The sequence below is a fragment of the Dryobates pubescens genome, chromosome 9 (assembly GCF_014839835.1).
Source record: "Dryobates pubescens isolate bDryPub1 chromosome 9, bDryPub1.pri, whole genome shotgun sequence".
In the NCBI taxonomy this organism is placed as follows: Eukaryota; Metazoa; Chordata; class Aves; order Piciformes; family Picidae; genus Dryobates; species Dryobates pubescens.
The window spans coordinates 33,168,652-33,190,496 of NC_071620.1; the positions used below are offsets into that span (position 1 = coordinate 33,168,652).

A 21,845-nucleotide genomic window follows, 5' to 3' on the forward strand; every position below is an offset into this window, starting at 1 on the left:
TTGCTTTGGTTAATATCCTAATGGAACTTGTGATATGAATTTTGTAGGATTTCTTAATTATTTCTATCTGAAGCTTTAAAAAAATTGCTTAAATTTCCAGAAGGGTGCTGGCACAGCTCTGAATGGAACAGCACAACTGTAATGAGAACTACCCATAGTAATCGATTATATTACTCATAAGGTCACCTTGTAGTCTTAAACTATTCCTTTCTGAAGAATCTAGCTAAGAAAAAAATTGGTGTGGGAGCCTCCTCAGAAAGCTCACCAGATGCCAGTTTCCTGGATTAAGGGAGGAATTGGCCATAGCTGTATCCCATGGCTCTTGCAGTGCTTACAGATCAAAGCTGCGTTCTGTCTCTCCAGCAAGGCAGCAGTCTCGCAGTGATTGCAGGTGCGATGCACGCTCAGTGTTAAGTACTGTTTAATGAGCAAGTCTTGACTCTGCTTTCCTTTTCTGGGTGAATCCAAAATTATAGCTGTCTGTGGAATGTGTCACTCCCATGATCTGGAAATGCTCACTTAATCTTGATGGACTGGATAACAGAAACAAGAGGCAAAGGGAAAGGAATTTTCCATATAATGCTGAGAGTAGATAAGGAGGAAGCATACTAAAATTCTACTGATAGCAGGGAACTGTTTAAGATCCAGCAAAACACTCCAGTGTTGCAGACTTAGCCTGGATAGGGGAAAGAGACAAAGCTGCATGTTTAAGCATGTTAAAGGCACTAAGATTCAGGGCTGCTTGCTAATACTGCTGGTCATTTACCACTTTGAGGTATTGGGGAGCCAGCAGAGTGCAGTTTGGGTGTTCTTTGGGAAAAAGCCACTCAAGAAGCCTTCTGTTGGGAACTGAAAGGCATATTGACAGTTGTCTGTGGCTTGTACTGTAGAGACATACAAAAGATCTACACTTACTTGAATAAAGGCAATTAGCCAAACTGCCTCTATTCACAGCAAGGCCTGTGAGTTTACTTGTTCATCCTACACTTGTCTGTAATGTAAAATGTATTCTCTAGAAATGAGAAGTGTATGTGCACAACATGTACTGTATTTCAGGAGGACTTTAGCATAGAAAAGCTTAAAAAAATCATACTGAAAAGCGCTGGTCACTGAAATATCTGAAGTCTGTTCATGACTTTTGTGAAGCTGATGAGACACAGTAAGTGCTTTTGGGGTTACAAAGAAAGGCAGAAAAGGGGGACTTCACATTTGCTCAGAGGATAATTGTGATACTTTTAAAGGCAAATTAAAGACAATCATAGGGGAAAGCATATCTTAGTATCACAGGTGGAGGAATAGCATGTGTCATAGCAGGTTTGCCTGGTGTTGTGTTAGAACAGGTTTGCTCAGACAGGCCTGAGAAACCTTCTTGGTATTCGTCCATATTCTTTATGTAGTTTACAAGCTCTAACCTGTGCTCATTCATATAATTATTGAAAAGATACTGTGGGGATATAGGACTTAGTTTTTTTTAACATATATGCTTGAGATGGCTAAAAGATCTGGAGGGAGGGCTGGGGGTCTGTAGCACTGCAAAGCCCTAGTTGTGTAATGTCAGGCTGTGGCCTGCAGCAGTTGCAGGTTCCAACATCATGATCTGAGGAAAAGTGAGTTTTATCAAGATGGAGTCTCACATGTTGTGACTGGTAGTTTTTGTGGAGCAGGACTCCAGATTAAAGAGAAAGACAGCTGCAATTATTTAATTTCTGGAAAAGTAGGAATGTCCCTGGGGCTTTTAACAAACAACAGCTCCCACAGCACTGTGCCCTTCTATTTGGGCATTACCGCGCTAGACTTACCTCGACAGTAATGTGTTTGTTTAGTATGGGATCACTGCTTTTCCTGAATAAAATTGTCTGACACTGTTTGGTGTCTACTGACATAGTGCAATACAGCATTTCTTCTTAAACTTGTTTCACAAAAGTCTTTGTTAGCACCTTTGTTTGCAGCTTTCCAATAATAGAAATAGGCTTCTGTGTATTTTTCATGTTACCTACTGCACCACAGGGATGAATTGTTTCGACAGAGCCTGGCTAAACTTCGAGAGCAGATAGTAAAGGCAAATACACTGGTGAGAGAAGCAAACTTCTTAGCAGAAGAAATGAGTAAGCTAACAGATTATCAAGTAACACTTCAGATCCCTGCTGAAAACCTCAGTGCCAACAAGAAGGTAATGACAACAACAAATGCTGGAAGATGTAGTTTTATGACTAAAATGTATAGATGTATGTAACATTTGTCTGTCTTGAGGCTATAAAATGTTACTTTTGTTAGGCAAAATATAGGTGCTACCTGGCTTTAATATATTGAAAGTATTGAATACTTATGCTGTGCTCCCATTTTACTTGTAAGTATGGCTCTTGCTTGTCTTTCAAGTGTATGATCACCATATGTGTATGTGATTTGTGAACAGACATTTGTGTTCTGTTGCTGTAAAACCTACATTTTATTTATAATTGCAACAATCACTGTTTTCTATTACAGATGTCTACTGGTTTTGTCTTAGGGGTTCTCTAGTTGTAGTGCTACTGTAAATGTAATGATAGCAGTTAGGATAATGTGCTCGTCTTAAGTGATTTGATTGAAAGCGTTAATGTTCCTGGGTGAGTGGTAGTTGTCTGAGAAGGTCAATGTATTCTATGTATTCTATGTATTCTATGTATTCTATGTAAAAGTCTGCACCTTGAGAGATATATAGGCTAATGCTGTGTTTGAGAACAGAGAGTATGGCTGGCATGTAGATAGAAGCTGTATGTTCTGTATTTTATTCCTCTTTAGGAATGCAGTATGATTGAATGGTTAAAATACTTACATGCACTTTCCTACAGTGATTATGTTTTCCTCTGATTTAGAGGGGCGCAATAGTAAGCGAGCCTGCTATTCAAGTGAGAAGAAAAGGAAAAGGTACTCAAGTGTGGACCATTGAGAAACTAGAGAACAAACTGATTGACATGAGAGACCTCTATCAAGAGTGGAAGGAGAAAAGTCCTGAGGTATTGTATACATTTTCTGAAAGAGATCAGAGATTGAGGTGGTTTTTGTGTTGTTTTTTTTAACCCCTTACAATATGTTGTATGGATCCAGTGCAATGACTGTGTGTTAAAGGGTGCCTATGCAGATAAAACACAGCTATGTCCTATCTTCACTTGCATTCTCAGATGTAAGTATGCCGAGGTAGTGACTCATGATACCACTAAGCCTATGTTTTCCTGGCATAATGTGCCATGCAGACAAGCACCAGTTCTGAATGGAAGCACCAAGCTGCATTAGAAATAAAATTATTACATTGTGGTCAGTGTCAAAGGTAGCAAGGATGCTGCTTAGATATGCTCAACATGGAGAACATATTAGCAGTGTAGAAACTGATCTTAAAATGTTCAATATTCTATAATTTCATTTGTAAGTTCTAAAGCAGTGAAGAAATCAATTAAACAAACTTGGTCTACATCAGTATCTGTCTAAACCAAGTGGCATTTCCTGAGAATTTAAGTAATAAGTTAGCCTTGGCCAATAAGCGTGAGACTCGTCAAAAGCTTGCTTATTTAATGGCAAGAGAGATGTGAGATTTGGGGTTCCAGAGGATGTCTCCTCTAAGTGTCCAGGTAGAATTGCCTAGGAAGTATCTTGCTGTCTTGTGGCTGATAGGGAGCACCTAAATTACTTGTATCAAGAATCGTTCTCAAATATGTTTGAACAGCTATTGTGCCTTTGTTACATGCCTTGGACGGGACAATGGGAATCTCTAAAATCATAACACAGGGGAGGTCAAGCACTTCATCTGTGCCCATTGAAGACAACGATGATTTTGCTGCTGACTTTAGTAAGAACTGATAGCACATCCTTTGAATACATTATGTCTGCCTGAGCTAGGATCATCCTTGCCATGACCTATGTCATTCATAATGCATGTGTTCTATGTGCTGCATAGAAACACGTAGGTCAAATGCATGTGTTGAAGATGAAGGAAGAGGAGAAAGGAAGGAGCTAACAAGTCCACTGAGGGGTGCATATCCTGCTAGGAATCTGCATGAATTCTTTGTGGCTGTATATGGGGTACTTGAGTAGAAAATGCTGCAGATGTGATCTCAGCTCTGAGAGTCATAAAAAAAGAACACTTTCAGACTTAAATGGTAGCCATCCTGCACCTTCCCTTTTGCCCTTGTAGTGGTACCCAGCAGCCAGATCAACTTTTCCACCTGGGAATGACTTGTCTTGTCATTTAAAATTGTAAACAGAACGGAGAAGTAAGGTGAAATCAATAGCTACTGTGCTAGCTCATGGTAAAATCTGCTTTGTCTTAACATCACTACAAAAAGTGTAGGTCATCACAGTAAAGAAAAGATTATATAATGTCTCGTCTCAAGGACTTCATTTCAGAAAGATTTAATTTTGTATTTCTGATATGCTTCTAGTTTCTTTCTAATTGTGTAACAGGAACAGAAAAGATTGGTAGTGACTTAACTTTCATGCTATGATCTTACATTAGGTGGTTATTTGATCTTGTGTTCCTACATTTAAAGTTTTAACCTAACTTTTGTGATCTTCATAACAGATAAGGAAGCTGATTGGCAAAAGAGGTGATCCTTTTTATGAAGCGCAAGAGAATCACAACTTAATTGGTGTTGCCAATGTGTTTTTGGAGTGCCTTTTCCATGAGGTGAAGCTGCAGTACGCTGTGCCCATCATCAGTCAGCAGGGGGAGGTAAAGCCCTGACATGCCCTCACCTAGAGCAGGCTGGGCACAGCCCTGTGCACACACTGGCAGGGTGACATTGTATTGTGTTATCATCTCATTCTTTTGATTGGAAGGAACCTTTAAAAGTCATCTAGTTCACCCCACTTCAGTGAGCAGAGACATCTTCAACTAGGGCAGATTGTTCAGAGCCCCATCCAACTTGACCTGGAATGTTCAACTATTTACAACTGCCCAGATACTAAAATAGAACAAAATTCTTGGTATCGGTGTAAATTTAATGCCAGGTGGCAGCTAAATGCTGTGCCACTGGTCACTCCTCCTTTCCTTCTCTCAGTGGGATGGGGAGAAGCATTGAAAAGGAAGAAAACTCATCATTTGAGATAAGAACAGTTTAATCACTACAGTAAAATAAACTATAATTATTACTGTTATTTAAAATATAATAATTGCACTGAAAAGAAAGAGAACAAAAAGAGACAGAAATAACTCCCAAGAAAAGGATAAGTGATTCACAGTGCAAGTGTTCGCTGCTTGCTGACCGATGCCCAGCCAGTGATCTGCTCATCCTGGCCAACTCCTCCCAATTCATACACTAAGCATATGATGTTCTATGGTAGGGAACCCTTCAGCTAGTTCAGGGAGGTTGTCCTGGCTGTGTTCCTTCCCAGCATCTGGTGCACCTGCACACTAGCACAACATGGGAAGTTGAAAAGTCCTTGATTCTTTATCAGCAACTAAAAATGCTAGTGTGTTATCAGCATTTGTCTTATATTGAATCCAAAACACAGCATTATTTTAGCTACTAAGAAAAGAAAATTAGCTCTGTCCCAGCTGAAGCCAGGGCATAATATTCTGATACACAGTCATGACACTGTATAACTTTTCTGTTGTTTGTGAATTAAGAAGGTCAATAGTTCTGCCTACAAATACATTTGAGATTTGTTATTCCTTTGTCCTCTTTTTTGATGTTGTCATTTTTCATTTTGTGGTTGAGAACCATTCAGTTGTGTTTCTGCTCACCTAGACTTAGATGTCTGCCCCCTTAATGTCTTTAAGTCTCTTGCACATAGGTTCTTAGTATTTATCTTGCCTTAGGTTGCAGGACGGTTGCACGTTGAAGTAATGCGAGTCACTGGGTCTGTCCCAGAACGTGTAGTAGAAGGAGATGACTCATCTGAAAACTCCAGTGAGAGTGGGAGTCTGGAAGTCACAGATCACAATGGAGAAATTATTCACAGAGCAAAGAAGCTCTCCTGCAGGGTAAGTGAGAACACCTGATGAATTTAAGTTTCAGGCCTTTGTAACTATGTGGTCAGTCTGATGTAAAAATTATTGAGCCACACAGGCTGTTGCTTGTTTAAAATTATCTAAAGAGAAAAGAGAAAATTATCTTCTTTTGGTTCAATGTACATCAGTCTGTGGTTGCCAGTGTCTACAGTAATTTGCATTAGTTTCTAGTATATGTTGATCTCCATCATAGATACTGATGTTACAAGGACCATCCTTGGCAGATAGAAAAGGACAAACTGTTTCCCCATGTTTCTTCATCTCCTATGGTTTGTTTAATCAGATAATGTAGTATCTATAGGAGGAGTTTGGACTTCATTTGTTCTGTGATTAAGTGCTTCATTCTCTATTCAAGGTTATCAGCCTCCTCAAAAGAAAGCATGCACATGTGCAGGCTAGTTAGATGCATCTAATTGATTTCCTTGCATAAGCAAAATATGGATTTCCTAAATAGGGACCTCCTTAGGAAGCAGTTGGAGGTGTCCTTTAAAAATTCTTCTTGACTGTTGGTGCTTTTGGGGTAAAATACTTTAGCTTTTGAGCAATTTACAGTTTAAAGAAGAAGCCATGATATTTATTACAACATCTATTTTGTCCCCTCAGGTGAAAATAAAAGAAGCAACTGGACTGCCACCTAATCTCTCCAACTTCGTCTTTTGTCAATATACATTTTGGGATCAATGCGAGTCAACAGTAGCAGCGCCAGTGGTAGATCCAGATGTGCCTTCTCCTCAGAGTAAAGATGCTCATTTTACAGTGACTTTCTCCCACTGTAAGGTAACTAATGTTATGAAACAGTGTTATTGGGAGGATGGTATGTTTGAAATAAGCTGTTTAGAATTTGAGAGTGAAGGAAGGCATCAATTTGTGTAACTAATGACTTTTGACTCTACTTGAGAATGCTGGAGCATTTCATTTCATCACTTCTCCAAAATGCAGCCCAATGAAGAAAAAAGTCTTTTAGTTGATTGGTCTTTTAAATCCAGCTGTTGTCTTTAGTACTTGGGGGAAACTGTACTTTATATAATGACACCTTACATACTTGTTCAGTAAGCTCAATATCTTTAAAAAGATATTTGAGCTGTGACATCATTTTAATGGAAATTGTCAAAGCATGAAATGCAGGATGCAGATGCAGGAATTGCTGACATTATGTAATTTGCACAGCTTTCTTGACCAGAGTTGAACTTGATGATCCAAACTGTACAGTTCTACCCTACAGATAGGTACTTGTTGGGTGTGTCCTTACAAACTATTTGAGGAGATACAGTTATTTCATTTAGCTGAATGTAATTTGTTCATCTCATTGCCAGGATTATGTGGTGAATGTCACAGAGGAGTTTTTGGAGTTCATTTCAGAAGGAGCTCTTGCTGTTGAGGTGTGGGGTCACAGATGCACTGGCAATGGCAGCTCTATTTGGGAAGTTGATTCTCTTCATGCAAAAACCAGAACACTGAGAGACAGGTACAAACAAATTAAACGTGAATGCTTCCATCAGCTTTCCAAAGGCTTGCAAATACTTGTAGCACACAACTATCCTTCAGCAAGGCAACCATTAGTTTTCGTGGGGATGTCTTTGTAGGTGGAATGAAGTAACTCGAAGAATAGAAATGTGGATTTCCATACAAGAGCTGAATGAGATGGGAGAATATACTGCAGTTGAACTCCATCAGGCAAAAGATGTGAACACAGGGGGAATTTTCCAGCTTAGGCAGGTATGTATCTTGGCCCTTTCTTTTTATTCATGCTTAAATTATTGCTTAATTTTATTCTTAGTTTCTCTCTTGTGTTTTTCTTTGTCTGTCTCTCAATTACTTGGTCAGGGTCATTCTCGCAGAGTTCAGGTGACAGTGACACCCGTACAGCATTCAGGAACGTTGCCTCTCATGGTTGAAGCAATTCTTTCAGTCTCTATAGGTGGTGTGACTGCCAGATCAACCAAACTGCAAAGGGGCTTGGACAGCTACCAGGTAAGACAGTTAAGTTTTCAGGCATTGATCAGTTTTGGTTTTGCTGTGCTAGATCCAGCCAAGCATAGTTCCAGAGAGACCTTAGCACGCTGGTACAGGATACGCTGTTTCGCCATTTTACATGTATTTGAGGTTAATACTTACAATCTGAGCAGTTAGTCCTACACCTGCTGCCTTTTTTCTTTTTTTTTGCTTAAAACTCAGTCTGTAGCTGATAAAGTACCAAGTGTGATATTTCAATATACCCAAGAGGATGGGAATATAGAAATGATTTTTACCTTTATGTGTAGAGGTGATTAGTATTAGACTCCTAGTGCTCCTAGTTTCTCTCCCTTGCAGGGATGGTGAAAGTTGAGGAGGGCGAAAACCAGGGAAAAATAAAAGAAAATTAGAGAAAATGTCTTCTAGCAAGATGGTATTTACTTTTTCAAAAAGGGCCAAGTTGGTCTTTGATCAGAAGCAGGCACAGCTACCACTGAATGTGAAAAGCTATTCTGTGTAGCAGAAAAAGTCCTTAGGAAGTATAAATTACTTCAAGACGATACTGGGCAAGTTCATATTGAAAATAAAGCATGATTTTAACTGTGATAGCTAAGAATAAGTGCAATAGGCAGGCAGGGGAAGCAAGGTGCCATTCATCAGAAGGGCACAGGACCATAAGTTATTTAATACATAAGGGTGGTGAGACACTGGACCAGGTTCCCCAAAGGGGTGGTGGAAGCCTCATCCCTGGAAGTTTTTAAGGCCAGGCTGGATGTGGCTCTGGGCAACCTGATCTAGTGGAAAGTGTCCCTGCCCATGGCAGGGGATTTGGAAGTAGATGATCCTTGAGGTCCCTTCCAACCCTGACAATTCTGTGATTCTGTAATGTAAACGTACAGATTAATCTATGAAACATGAAGATTGGTAATGTGCTTGCTCAGACCTTTTTCTGGCACTGTATTCTGTGGGTTTCCATTTTTTTTAACATAAACATATTCATTAATAGTGAAATCATGTCTGAGCTGCTCTAGCTCCTAATAAAAAAAAGGAAACCTGCTTCTGCCTGTTAATAAGACTTTGGTTATTACAATGTTTAAATTTTAGCATTTTACCAAATGTTAATGTAGCAGAATGTTTATGTTTTGGGGTATTTCTGTTGAGAGAAATGCATGTGTGTTTTGTGTTTTACAAAATTTATTTTCTCCTACCAGAAGGAGGAGGATGATGGTGGTGATATGGATAGTTACCAGGTATTGCTGCTGTTGCTGTCAATCCTGTGGCATGGGGCACAGCTAATGCTAATAGCCAGCAACTTTCAAATGAACAAGCATACTGGATCAAGCAAAAGCTGCTTTGAAATACATCTGTGCTGTGCATTTTAGAGGCTACCTGGGCTATAAACCACTGCTGTTTCAGTTTACCTTGTGACTTTATACTCCTGTAGTACGCTTTCTTCTCTAGTCCTCAGCAGTCAGCTCTCCTAACTGGCTACATGAATTCGGATGTGAATGAAAGCTTAAACACTTTTGATTCAGAATGGAAACAGTTTCCACTAAATATCACAGGGAAAAGAAGAACCACCTGCAGCTGCAGGCATCTTTCCCAGCATGGGATTTTTTGTTTGTTTGTTTTCCTAAAGAAAACATCATAATCTTTTAAGTTGTGCAGTTGTCTGAAATGCTTGTGGCATAAAGAGGGGAGGATGCAAATACAGAAGCTTCAGTGAAGCAATTTATTTTTTTATATCTACACAAAACCCAACCTTGAGCCTGATGATTTTTTGTGTGTGGTAAGTAAATATAAGTCACAGTTTAGATAGTGTAACAGAAGGCTCATTTAAAAGGCAACAAAGGTCAGAAGACGAAATAGCTAAAAAAGTAAAATACATTTCAGATTTCTCCTTGGCAGACTTTTTTTCCAATAGGCAGCCTTACAGAAGTAAAACCAGTTAGGTGAGAATGCTGACTTCCCTTCAGATAATGTGTTAGGTTTTACAGGAATCTCAAAAATACCAAAGTACTAACTTCTTGCGGGCTGTTTATGCGCTTCCTGACACATCACAGAGAAGAGCCAACCAGATTTTCTGTGATACCACAAAGCATGATTGCATGATGGGTTTGTTTGCATGAGAAATCTTTTAATTGCACTGATAGCATCTACTCGCAATGGAATTTTTGTGCAGGTTTGAGGGCATACTGACCTGTCTAATCTTCAGGAGAGCTTTCGATCAACTGATGATACCTGTTTCCCCTATTCCACCTGCTATTCAAAAGTTTAATTCCCACCTCCCTGAGTAATTAGCTTGTGGTGTAAAATTCTGTCCAGCAACTGAGGCAGTCACATTTTCTTTACCTCCAGTTGGAATTTCAGACTTGAAAGCAAATAAGTTTCTATTCATGGGCAATGAGGTACTTAATCAGTGTGCATGTAATTTGGGAAAAAATGTTTTCTGCATCATGCAAGCTGTTTTAACATCTGTTCTGATGAAATTGCCACAAAGTTCACTGCCCTTTCATCTTAACCACATGGGCTAGTAACTTTCTTTTCCATTTCTTTGTTAGGAAGAAGATTTAAACTGTGTACGAGAAAGGTGGTCTGATGCATTGATAAAACGCAGAGAATACTTAGATGAGCAGATTCAAAAGATCAGCAATAAACAAGGTTTGAAACTTAAAGTCCTACTTTATTCCCTATTATTGCCATTTGAGTTTTCCTGGAGCCTAAAACCCAATGGAACAGAATTTAGCTTGACCCCTTTTCCCTTTCCCCCCATGGGGAAAAGTTAGGTGGGAGAAGAAAAAGGGGTAGGCAACAAAAGAAAAGATTTGCACCAACTTGGAAGTTAAAAAAGTAATTTCAACAAAAAATAAAAGGTATTTAAGGGAAAGGAAGGTTACAGAGATATAAGGGAAGGGGGGTAGATACAGGTATATACAGAACCAGATTGTAGATGGAAATGGATTCTCTTGATGGCAATGGCTTTGGAGATAGGTCTGACTATGTGGAGTAGGTCTGGACCACATGATCACTAAGAAGCGGCAGCAGCAGTTCTCAGGCAAAGCAGCGAGGTGAAGGCGAGAGAGTGAGGCAGGAAGTGTTTCCTCTTATATAGAGTGTAGACAGGGAATGGGAATGGAATAAACATGACCTGGGAACCCCTCCCCTGGGGTCAGGTTTCCCTGCCCACCTGGGTCCACCTAAGGAGTCAGGTTTCCAGCGCGCCCCCCCAGCAGACCTTAAACCACACTACCTATGCCATGAAAATGTACCTCTCGTATAATGCTGATTTCTTTTGCTGTAGAAAAGTCTGAGGATGACATAGAGCGAGAAGCCCGGCTGGTCGAACAGTGGGTAGGGCTGACAGAAGAGAGGAACGCAGTGTTTGTTCCAGCACCAGGCAGTGGAATTCCTGGTGCCCCTGCGAATTGGTATGCTCATTAAGAAAATTTAAGTGGTTAGCTCTTTCTGCACAAACATTGCATGCTACAAGGTTAAAATCTAAGGGTGTTCTAGAGCTTTTATTTTTCCTTTAGTGCTATAGATTATGCTCATCTGGGAGAAAGCCAAAGGGGCAGGTGCTGGTTTGAATGCAAGATTTTACTTGGTTAAAATACTATTTAAAGTAGCTTTGAGGTAGCTTTCAAGGTTTGAAAATAATTGTTTTGATTTAGCTTAGTATTATACAAAATTCTGAGAAAATTGTCCTTCAGAAAAGGAGTGGTTCAAAAATGAATGGTAGAGCATGTGATCATTTCACTGATAAGAGGCAAGGAGGAAAGAAAGTCTGATTTCAAAAGATATGTTCTCTTCAGTTTCTAACATATTTTCATTTAAATGTCTGTTTTGACTAACATTATTGGAGCTGACATGTAAAAATGAGGAATACAGCATGTTAGGAAAGTGTACACTGATGTCTCTGATAATATCTTTCCCCACTGGGTGAATGATGTGGTGATACCCTTTTGTCACCATTTTACCCCCCTTATCTGCCTGAAAAGAGCTGTGGTCATATAGCTAGAAGTGTATTAAGTGGTATAAATACTATCCCTTGCCAGTAGTTACATACCCAGTTGTTTGAAAGGTTGCTAATTTTATGAGTGAGATTACTTCAATCAGTTAACTTTCTATGAAACAGAGAAGGGTGTTTAAAGCTCAACCTCACAGCTACTGGAATGTGCTGTGTGTGGTGTGAATTAAGTTTTGGGGAAGCACTACCTTTAGCTGCATGTGTAGATAAACAGAATACTGCCTGTGCAACAGAAGCGTTCATATTAGCCATCAAAATGTTGACAGCTTTAGTCATTTGTTACAGGTAATGAAACCTTTGTGGAGATCTGTTTGCTCAAATGAGCTTAGATAGGAATTTGCCTTCCTTGCTGACAGCAGTTTGTTTTGTTTCAGGATTCCCCCTGCAGGGATGGAAACACACATACCCGTCCTTTTCCTTGATTTGAATGGTATGTTGTAACTGCAGATGTGAGAAACTGGGGAGAGGGGTTAGGTTAGTTTGACTTTATATTAATAAATTGGTAAGTGGAAGAATGAATCTGCAATGTCTTGGAAATCAAGTCCTGGCAATGTCACTGTCTGATATGCCTTCTAAAGTGCTTTCTTCCATATGATTCTGCATGTTGAAATAATTAAGAAAAGCTATTTTAAAATAAAGATAGAATTTGAGGAACATGATTACAGGGATAGGCGATACAACAGAATAGCCAACAGAAATAGTTGAGAGCAAGCTTGGTTTGAATTGAACAGCAGATAAGAAAATCCTGCAAATGTTTTAAGGTACAAATCCACATGTCTTTAAAACACTGATATAGACTCTTCCAGTGCTTCCAGACCTCCTTCCACTGAGGTATCTGTAGAGTCTTAACTCTTTGTTAGAAAATCTTTATGTGCTCCTATGAAGGTATTTAGCTTTACATGTGAGTGAACTATTGATATATATTCTTAAGACACAGATACACACTGTAAGTAACAAGAAACTGAAGTTATCACTACATTTAAGGACTGCTTAGGAAGCAAGTCTGTAATTATAAACTTGGATGTAAAGCAGAGGAGGAACAAGAGGCATGGTCATCTCCAGCACTGCTGTGGGCTACTAGAAATGTGTATGTAGGCAACACATTAATACTTGCTTGTAGAAGCTGATACACACTCATTCCTTCATCTCTGCTCACAAGGAATGTTTTTATTTATTTTTCCTTATCTGCAGAGATTGGCAGACAGAATAAATTATTTAACTAACAAATGAGCTTGTTAGGGTGACAGATACATCAGAATTTTTCTGGCTGGTAAATTAATCTTATGAACACCTAAAAATAGTTTTGAATTCTGTTTGGGTTATGTGAAAATGTGTCCAGGCTGAGTCTCAGCCAGGTTTTACTTCCCTTCTTTTCTATGCTGAAATCACCTTCAAAATGCTGCCTAGTAATGAGATGAATTAGAATGAAAGGTACTGTGAAATACAGATAAGGTTGTGTTACAACTTTGCCTCTCTATATTAATATCCTTTGGTATAAAACTCTTTTATTCTTTGCACATTTGTTTCATTAGCTGACGACCTCAGTGCCAATGAACAACTTATAGGTCCCCATGCATCAGGAGTTAACTCAATTCTACCAAAGGAGCATGGGAGTCCATTCTTTTACCTGCCGATCATAAAACACAGTGACGATGAGGTAAATTGCTAGCAAGCTTTCTTGACAACTGCAGCTTATGTTAATACTTTCTTCTTATGCTTTATTTTCTACTTGTATGTATTTGTCTTTTTGGCTGACAAGGGCTGTCTTCATTTTCTGGCCTATTTATTTAGAATTTAAGAGGATAGGACTTGTTAGCTCTTCTGCCTTAATTCGGAGGTGACAAGTCTTAGCTCTTCTTGGCAAAATAGTATTTCAGCTATTCTAGCAATTCCCTTTTTCTTCATCCCTAACCCTTTCATCATTCCTCTTGCAGTCTTTTTATTCTTCAGAGAAAAATGTTTCATGTATTGTGCACAGTAGGCAAGCTTGATTTTTAAATAAATTGTAGTACATAGTACTACAATTGTAGTACAATACATTGTAGTACAATTTAATAATACAGTAAATAAGTTGTAGTACAATAATTTGTAGTACACTATTTTTTACATATAAAGTTGGAAGGGAATGGTTCTGAATCCCTTTTAAATATCATAACGCATTTCTTCCATGCTTTGTGCCAGCTCAGGCCATTGCTTAAGAGAGCATTTCCAGAATAAATGGGATGCCAAAGCTGGGGAGGAGGCAGGGGGGAAGAGAAAAAATGTTCTGCAGGATGGGGACATGTTTATTCTGTATGGGCCATTGTAATCTAATCCAACACAGATGGAAGATTTGACATTGGATTTAATAAACTTGTAGTACAGTTGCAATAGGATCGGTATTCCTTCCTCCAGCCTTGTTTCTGCTTTCCTGTCTGCCTCCAGCTGTGTGAATATTTCCTTTTGGGGCAGGGTCTGCATAGTGCAGGGTCTGTGCTCACAGTTGTTTTCCCCAGTATCTTACCACCTCTTCTATGCTGCTTCTGGTAAATTCGTTACTGTGAAGAGGTTTCACTCCACTTTGTTGAATGATGCTTATTTCTCTCTTGATTGTTTTACTTACATTAAATCATTTCAAGTTATGCCTGTTATTAGAGCAACAGAATCTGATTGCCTTTTCCTTCCTCCACGTAATTTGTCTGCATAGGTTTCAGCCACTGCTGCTTGGGACTCTTCTGTTCATGATTCAGTGCACCTGAATAGGGTAACTCCTCAAAATGAGAGAATTTACTTAATAGTGAAGACTACTGTGCAGCTCAGCCACCCTGCTGCAATGGAGCTGGTATTACGCAAGAGGATTGCAGCCAATATTTATAACAAACAGGTAAGAACTTTAGATTTTATTATCACATTATTAGTCTTGGTTCATATCCTTGATTTTATAAATGCGGTTTCTTAGCTTCTTGCTTCATTTTATGGAAGTTTGGTCATTCCAATTCTTTTGAAAGACAAATGAAAAATAGGTTCTTAGAGGTTGCAGTGAAGCTGCTGCCTCTGGTATATTCCTTTAAATTGTTCAATTTTCAACCTGATTTGGTTCAGTATAACAAACACTCCTTCTGTCGAAAAAAACACAAACAAAACAACAAAACCAAAACACTAGAAATACCTTCTTATCTATACAGTTGTAAATGTTCTTTGATTCATAGAAGTTTGCAGTAGCTTATCCAATAAAAGGTCACTGTAGCTACTCTGCTCCTGACAGCATCTTTTGGGCCTTCAGATGCTCCGTGTAAACAGAACAGATCTGCTGAATCTCTTTTTTGTCCTCTTTGCTGCTCTCTCTCAATTACAAACTAGGCTTGTTTCCCATCACTACCCAAATGTGTACATTCTCTATGCCCTCACTTTAACATGATTGTTTTGAAGAAGATGTTTTCTTTGGCCACAGGAGTGGCTGCTGTTCCTCTTGCTTTGCTGCTTTGTAGGTTTAGATAATGAGGTGCTCTCTGAAATTGTGTTCCTTTCTGTTTCCCAGATGGTTAAGAGCATATTTCAGAATTGATTCAGATTTTGCACTGCAGCTGTGGGAGAGGAGCACAAAATAGCTGTTGTGCTACTAAGCAGCTTGCCAAGCAGCTGAATTCCATGCCTTTTTGCCTTTGTTGCATTGCCCTCTGCTAGTTTCTTTTGTCTAAAATCCCTTGTTAGATGAAAGTTGTTTAGAGTTAATGATGCAAGGGCTAGCTAACCTGACAACAAAACTTGGTAAGCTTGTGATTACAGCAGTGAAAACTCTGGTTTACTATTTCAGTGATGCCTAGAAAGCAGAGGTAGGCTTTGTTGTTACAAAAGGTGTTTTCTACCTGCTTAACAGGTGGCTGAAAAAATGGGAAATGATGTTACCTGTATATTAGAGATTCACAGCTACAGTTTCACTGTGACAAGTTAGCACAGGAGGATAGAGCATCAGTGCATAACAGGAGGAAACTTACTGAACGTAGTAGCTTTGTGTGCTGAGCACAGGGCTGTAAAGAGTACTGAAAGCATCATTAAAGCTAAAAAGGAACTTACTAAATTATGATCCTGAAAAATGTGCTTTTGTGGTAAAACTCATTTTTACATTGGAAGCTCTTATTTTTTGGGATGTCATAAATAATCATTATCAAAACAATCATTAAAAATTAATTTTGTTTCTAGAGTTTCACCCAGAGCCTGAAAAGGAGAATATCCTTGAAAAATATATATTATGCCTGTGGAGTGACCTATGAAATTGTATCCAATATACCAAAGGTAAATTGTACTGTATTTCTCTGGTAAATTCACAGAAAGGAACAGAATGGCCTGCTGCAGTGGGTGATACTGATGGGAAAGTAAATGTCCTGCTCTGCTAAGAGGAGGCAGCTTGCCATGGTGTATATCCTGGAGTTCAGTGGCAAGATCCTATATATCTTTAAACTGTTGAAACCTATAGGGATTTTATTTTTTACAGCATTTAACTGAGCTCATGTAGTAGAGCTATTTTTGAGATCATATTAGTGCATGCAAAGAGATTTGGGAAGGAAGGTGCATTTACTTGCCTAGGAAATTGTCATTAGTTACTCCTTAGCATAGGCAATTTCTAGAAGAACATTGATTACAGCAAATGGGCAAAACTTCTCCCAGCATGACCTCTTAGTTCTGCATCATTTGTATCTGTACTGCAAAGTCCTTTACTGATTATAATTAGAACTACTGATTGAGTGTTATTGATTCAAATTAATGCCTGGATTGAGATGGTCTAAAAAAGTGAATTAATAGATTTAAAGCAGAAGACTTTAATTTGTATAAACTTTGGTGGTGTAACTTCTAATTTAGGCTACAGAAGAAATTGAGGACCGTGAGACCTTGGCACTGATGGCCGCAAGGAGTGAGAATGAGGGGACAGCTGATGGTGAAACCTACATTGAAAAATACACACGTGGTGTGCTGCAAGTGGAGAACATTTTGAGCCTTGAACGACTAAGACAGGCAAGGAAAAGGCACTTCTTGTACCTTTTGAACCGTATTATAAGAATTCAAGGAGAGATGATTGATATAATAAACGTCATTTGCTTTTTAGTTTGGGAGTTCTTAGAGAACAGTGGATGGATAAATATAAGACTACTTCTGTGAAATACACAATTTCCATAATGGTGGATCTAGTAACTATAGCTGGCAATGGTGTAGTACACAGACCTTGAACAGGAAAAGACCAAAGAATGAATTTCACATACAAATTTTGATGGTTGTGTGTGCAAACTAAGGCTTGTAAATGCAAGCTACATCTGCTGTTGTTAGCCACACTGAAAAAAGTTTCTGTCCTGCTTGATTGTTTTTCATCAGGAGACCATGTCATTGTTTTTAGTTTGTTCTTTTTTTCACACAGGCAGTCACAGTCAAAGAGGCACTCTCCACCAAAGCGAGAAACATCCGCAGGAGCATCAGCACTCCAAATGTCCACAATGTAAGGGCCCTTTGCCCTCTGGTAAACTAACACCAATGGGGCAGGGGCATGCTATTTGTGTGGTGCTGTACTGCTTGCACAGTGATATGGTAACAATCATTCTAAACTAGGACTAACCAATCTGTAGGAAAGTTGTCATGAATGAAAATGAGTTACTTGAAACTCTTCCCCCGAATGTCTGTCCTAGGTAGGGAGGTACCAGAGCTGACAGGGAAGTGGGAAGCTAAGTCAAAACTCTTTTCCTTCTGTAAGCATTCCCATTCTGGATGTAGTTTAGGATGATGGTCGCCCTGATTCAGATTATTATCACTTCAAAGTCCCTTTAACTTTATTCATAATGTTTTTGTGTACATTTTGTGCATTCTGCTATCACTTGCTCATACAGCACATACATATAAATAATCTTAGCTGAAAAGAGACAAAAGAAAAGTTGTTAGGACTAAATGATCAGAGTGTTTCCTCAAAGCATTGTAATTTCTACCTAAAATGTAGACATCTTGTCATTCTGCCTGTTGCTCTGCAGGTGTCCTGTAGCCGGTTAGATCTCTCTGCCTGTGATGAAGATGACAAGGTATGTAAATGTGGCAACAAACGGTACACATTCTCAGACTTTTTTCCCCTCCTCTCTGAAGTATTTGAGAACTGGGGGGAAACAAACAAAACTCCCCAAATCTCAAACCAGTATTTTTTGCAGTGGTTACATAATATTCTGTCAAAATACTGCACTAATTATGTATTGTTTTGAATAGTCACTCAGAATCACAGAATGTTCCAAAGATCATCCAGTCCAACCCCCCCTGCCAGGGTACAATCACCTAGAGCAGATCATGAAGGAACACGTCCAGGCAGGTTTTGAATGTCTCCAGAGACACAGACTCCACAACCTCTCTGGGCAGCCTGTTCCTGTGTTTTGTCACCCTCACAGTGAAAAAGTTTTTCCTTGTGTTCATGTTAAACCTTCTATGCTCCAGCTTGCACCCATTGCCCCTTGTCCTGTCATTGGGCATCTCTGAGAAGAGCCTGGCTCCATCATCTTGACACTTGCCCTTCACATATTTCTAAACATCAATGAGGTCACCTTTCAGTCTCCTCCAAGCTGAAGAGACCCAGCTCCCTCAGCCTCTCCTCATAAGGGAGATCTTCCACTCCCTTTATCATCTTCATGGCTCTGTGCTGGACTCTTTCAAGCTGTTCCCTGTCCTTCTGGAACTGAGGGGCCCGGAATCCTTCTTGTCCTTCTCTGCTTGTCATATTAGAATTGTAGGAACTGCTATTTAAGAAGAGGAACTTTTAGCAAAACTCAACATGCTTCATTGAAAAGTCATTTAGCTTCTAAACAATCCCTTTGTGACAGAAGGTTGTCTTAAATCAGTGACTTGACACACCTTCAGTTCTGGGATATTTTTATGTGCATTCAGTCTTGGGTTTGGGTTGCATTGGTTTGTGGTTTTGTTTGTTTGTTTGTTTATTGCATTTGAGTTTACCAACAGAATTTTTTCCATGTTTGCCTGTATCAACATGCATATTTATATGGTTTTGTTTCCTAGGGTTGGTCTGAAAGTCACCTAGATATATCTGACTGTTCTTCCAGTTACCAAGATGTGTCATGCTATGGTACTTTACCCAGGGACTCACCTCGAAAAAGCAAAGATGGCAGTGGTAAGACTTTAAAGTATATACATAATGACACTGTTTGGCATTTCTTGATTACTGCATCAAACTGAAAATTAAATTCTCAGTGCTTTTGTTCCTGCAAAATGCATTATCCAGCTTCTTGCTCTTACAGCAAAACATAATCTGGAAGTAGGGGAGAAAGGAGAAATACATGAAGGCACTCATGGGAAATTGAAGGTGGCCAGAAAACCAAGAGCAGGGCAGAATAAGATGCTAAATGTGAATCAAAGCAATGTAAAGACAAAAGAATGTATAAAGAGGAGCCATTATTTTATTACTCTGAAAATTGAGATGTTTTTTGTTCAGATGGGAAGGGTCCCTTTTGCAAGTTCTTCTTTGCTCTGCCATGTCAGTGTGTCACAGGTGGCCTCCTTCAGGTCAAATTGTAACACACTGTTCTTAATCCGGGTATTACAGGTAGAGCTACTGCTGCAGTTAAGTGAGACAGTTTATCGCTTCCTTGTCCATAATTTCCCTGTTGATCATCCTGGTTGTGCAAGATTGCTGGACGGAATTGCAGAGGGACATAATGTCTTTTTGAGCTCTGTTCTCTCATGCTTGGACAAGTGGCTGAATACCAAAATCCTGACATTTTTCTGTAGCCAGCAACTTGCCAGATTCATGGCATAACCTTCAGTTAGTTTGAATGATGCTCTCGCAGCCAAAATATGAAGAACTGAAATAGAATATTTTTGCTTTTTTACCTAGGTGTTGTAGCAGAGAATTCCCATGCTTTAATGGCCAGCCCTTTTAAAGCATTTTCTCCTCAGCCACCAAAATTCTTCAAGCCCTTAATGCCAGTGAAAGAGGAACATAAAAGGAAGACCCCACTTGAAAGCAGACCTCTGCTTAGTCAAGAGGTAATCTTTGAAAACCACCTGTTTGGGTTTTTTAAAAGGAAATTGAGTGGGTTTTGTGCACTTGGCAATTAGTTTGCAGCATGCAGTAGAGCTTTGTCATACTCTGGTAAATTTAATCATGCTGTTGTTTAAATGTGGTATTGTTTTGGTGTATGTATTTTACCCAAAAGGCTGAGGGTTTTTTCACTTCCTGGTAAGTATTCTCCTTCATGGGGTGCTTCTGTTCTATTGTAACAGTGTTTTGGTTTTTTTATTCTCCAATGAGAAGTTAGTGTGGTTTTTTTTCAGATAGTTCTGGTGGTTATAATTCTGACCTTTATTCCTCAGCCTAAAACTCTGATGGGATGAGAACATGAGTTTTTCTACCTGTAAACTTGAATTTTGATGTGTGTGCGGCCAGCATGTATGTTTTGCTTTCATCATGTCTTAATGGCTTTCTAACTTGCACACATTTGGTGCTGTGGTCAGAACTGTGGTTTGTGTGATGTGTTGTGTGTCTTAACCTTTGCAGAGCATGCCTTCATCTCAGGTGCATGGCGCTGGCTGTGTGATGCCTCCAGGAAGTCACGCCAGCAGCATGCCTGTAGAAAGCAATAGCATACGTGAGGAAAAGATTGTAAGTTCTGTACCAGTTTCTGTTACGAGGCCTGGTGGTGGGCTTAGGGCCATTTGATGGTGGGCTTAGGGCCATTTGATGGTGGGCTTAGGGCACTTATGCTCCTGCAGCAGAAAATAAAGTGTAACGTGGGTGTAATCACTTGTGATTGTTTGTAACTAATGGTTATAACGTGCAGCTGCTTGCTTGGCTTGCAAATGCAATCTGTTGCATCGGAACTAACTCCGCTGGGGTTTTGCATTTATTTTTGTTTTGGCTTTTGTATTTCTGGTTTTGTTTTTTATATTTAAATGTGGTTTGTCTTGTGGGGTGGGCATGAGAGGGAGGCTATATTTTTTACAAGGCACAAATGATGAAGTAAAGGGCGGCTTAGTGCACTGTGTTGTTGTCACTCTAATGTACCTTGTGTGTTACCCAGATTTTGTGACTGTACCCCAGAGTAAATGGAATGATCCCCTTTGGTGTAAGTAACCATGCATTTAGGTGTGGGTACACTACAAAAAGCTTCTCATTGCTTGATTTGGAAGTAATATGACTAAAATAAGATTGCTGCTCTGAATTAACCTGCAGCCTGTCTTCATCATAATTCAAGTGGTGAATTGAGGTGGAGGGCTTTTATTTTAATCTTCACTTGCCAAATCCTTTTCTCACTGCTGCTTCAACAAAAGGTGCATCATCATTTCTGCTGTGTGGTGGATTCAGTTTTGGGGCTGTTGAACATGGCTGTAAATAACTTGCTTTAATCAGAACTTTAGATTTAAAATTTAGAACCGTCTTATTAGTTCCTGTAAGTAATTTAGGCCTCTTTTACCACAGAGTGCTACTGATGTTTTTTTCCCATTCAGCAGTTATTTCCTTTTCTACCATACAGACAAGCTATTAAAAAAAATGTTTTGGGGTTGTAATGCTATTCTGTAGGTATTCTGTAGGATACCAAAGTATCCTGAGTGTTCTGGTGTATATATTTGAAGCTTAGCTGCTGGGTTTGGGTAGCAGCTGTTTTATTCTCAATCATGTTAATTTTCCATAGGGTAGCTGACATGCTGACTCACACTGAGTTACTGATGTAAATAGCATGAAGGTATTCAGAAGACAAAGTCTTCTACTGGGTTGAAAACATCCCTTGGGAAAAAAAAAATGTTGCACAATTTTTCCTAGCCATGCATGCCCTGAATTAACCCTGGCATTTGCTTGTGCTGTTTTCCAAAGATAAGCAAAGTCATTCAGAGCTGGAAAAGGGCAATGTCCTGCATCACGCTTTTCCAAAT

At 39.3% G+C, this 21,845-nt stretch overlaps 1 protein-coding gene across 1 annotated transcript in view; it reads left to right on the forward strand.

Annotated features, from left to right (window-relative positions):
- Window positions 1-21,845, forward strand: part of KIF13A (kinesin family member 13A) — a 111,411-nt gene that overhangs the window by 81,654 nt on the left and 7,912 nt on the right. The window contains exons 18-38 of the mRNA XM_054164441.1: window positions 2,008-2,170; window positions 2,853-2,993; window positions 4,553-4,702; window positions 5,792-5,956; window positions 6,587-6,760; window positions 7,297-7,448; window positions 7,567-7,699; window positions 7,808-7,954; window positions 9,148-9,186; window positions 10,498-10,597; window positions 11,238-11,364; window positions 12,338-12,393; window positions 13,496-13,620; window positions 14,650-14,826; window positions 16,143-16,235; window positions 16,800-16,952; window positions 17,350-17,427; window positions 17,951-17,998; window positions 18,975-19,086; window positions 19,810-19,961; window positions 20,473-20,577. Of these exons, the coding sequence (XP_054020416.1) occupies window positions 2,008-2,170; window positions 2,853-2,993; window positions 4,553-4,702; window positions 5,792-5,956; window positions 6,587-6,760; window positions 7,297-7,448; window positions 7,567-7,699; window positions 7,808-7,954; window positions 9,148-9,186; window positions 10,498-10,597; window positions 11,238-11,364; window positions 12,338-12,393; window positions 13,496-13,620; window positions 14,650-14,826; window positions 16,143-16,235; window positions 16,800-16,952; window positions 17,350-17,427; window positions 17,951-17,998; window positions 18,975-19,086; window positions 19,810-19,961; window positions 20,473-20,577 (2,590 nt within the window). The remainder of the gene's footprint in view (window positions 1-2,007; window positions 2,171-2,852; window positions 2,994-4,552; window positions 4,703-5,791; window positions 5,957-6,586; window positions 6,761-7,296; window positions 7,449-7,566; window positions 7,700-7,807; window positions 7,955-9,147; window positions 9,187-10,497; window positions 10,598-11,237; window positions 11,365-12,337; window positions 12,394-13,495; window positions 13,621-14,649; window positions 14,827-16,142; window positions 16,236-16,799; window positions 16,953-17,349; window positions 17,428-17,950; window positions 17,999-18,974; window positions 19,087-19,809; window positions 19,962-20,472; window positions 20,578-21,845) is intronic.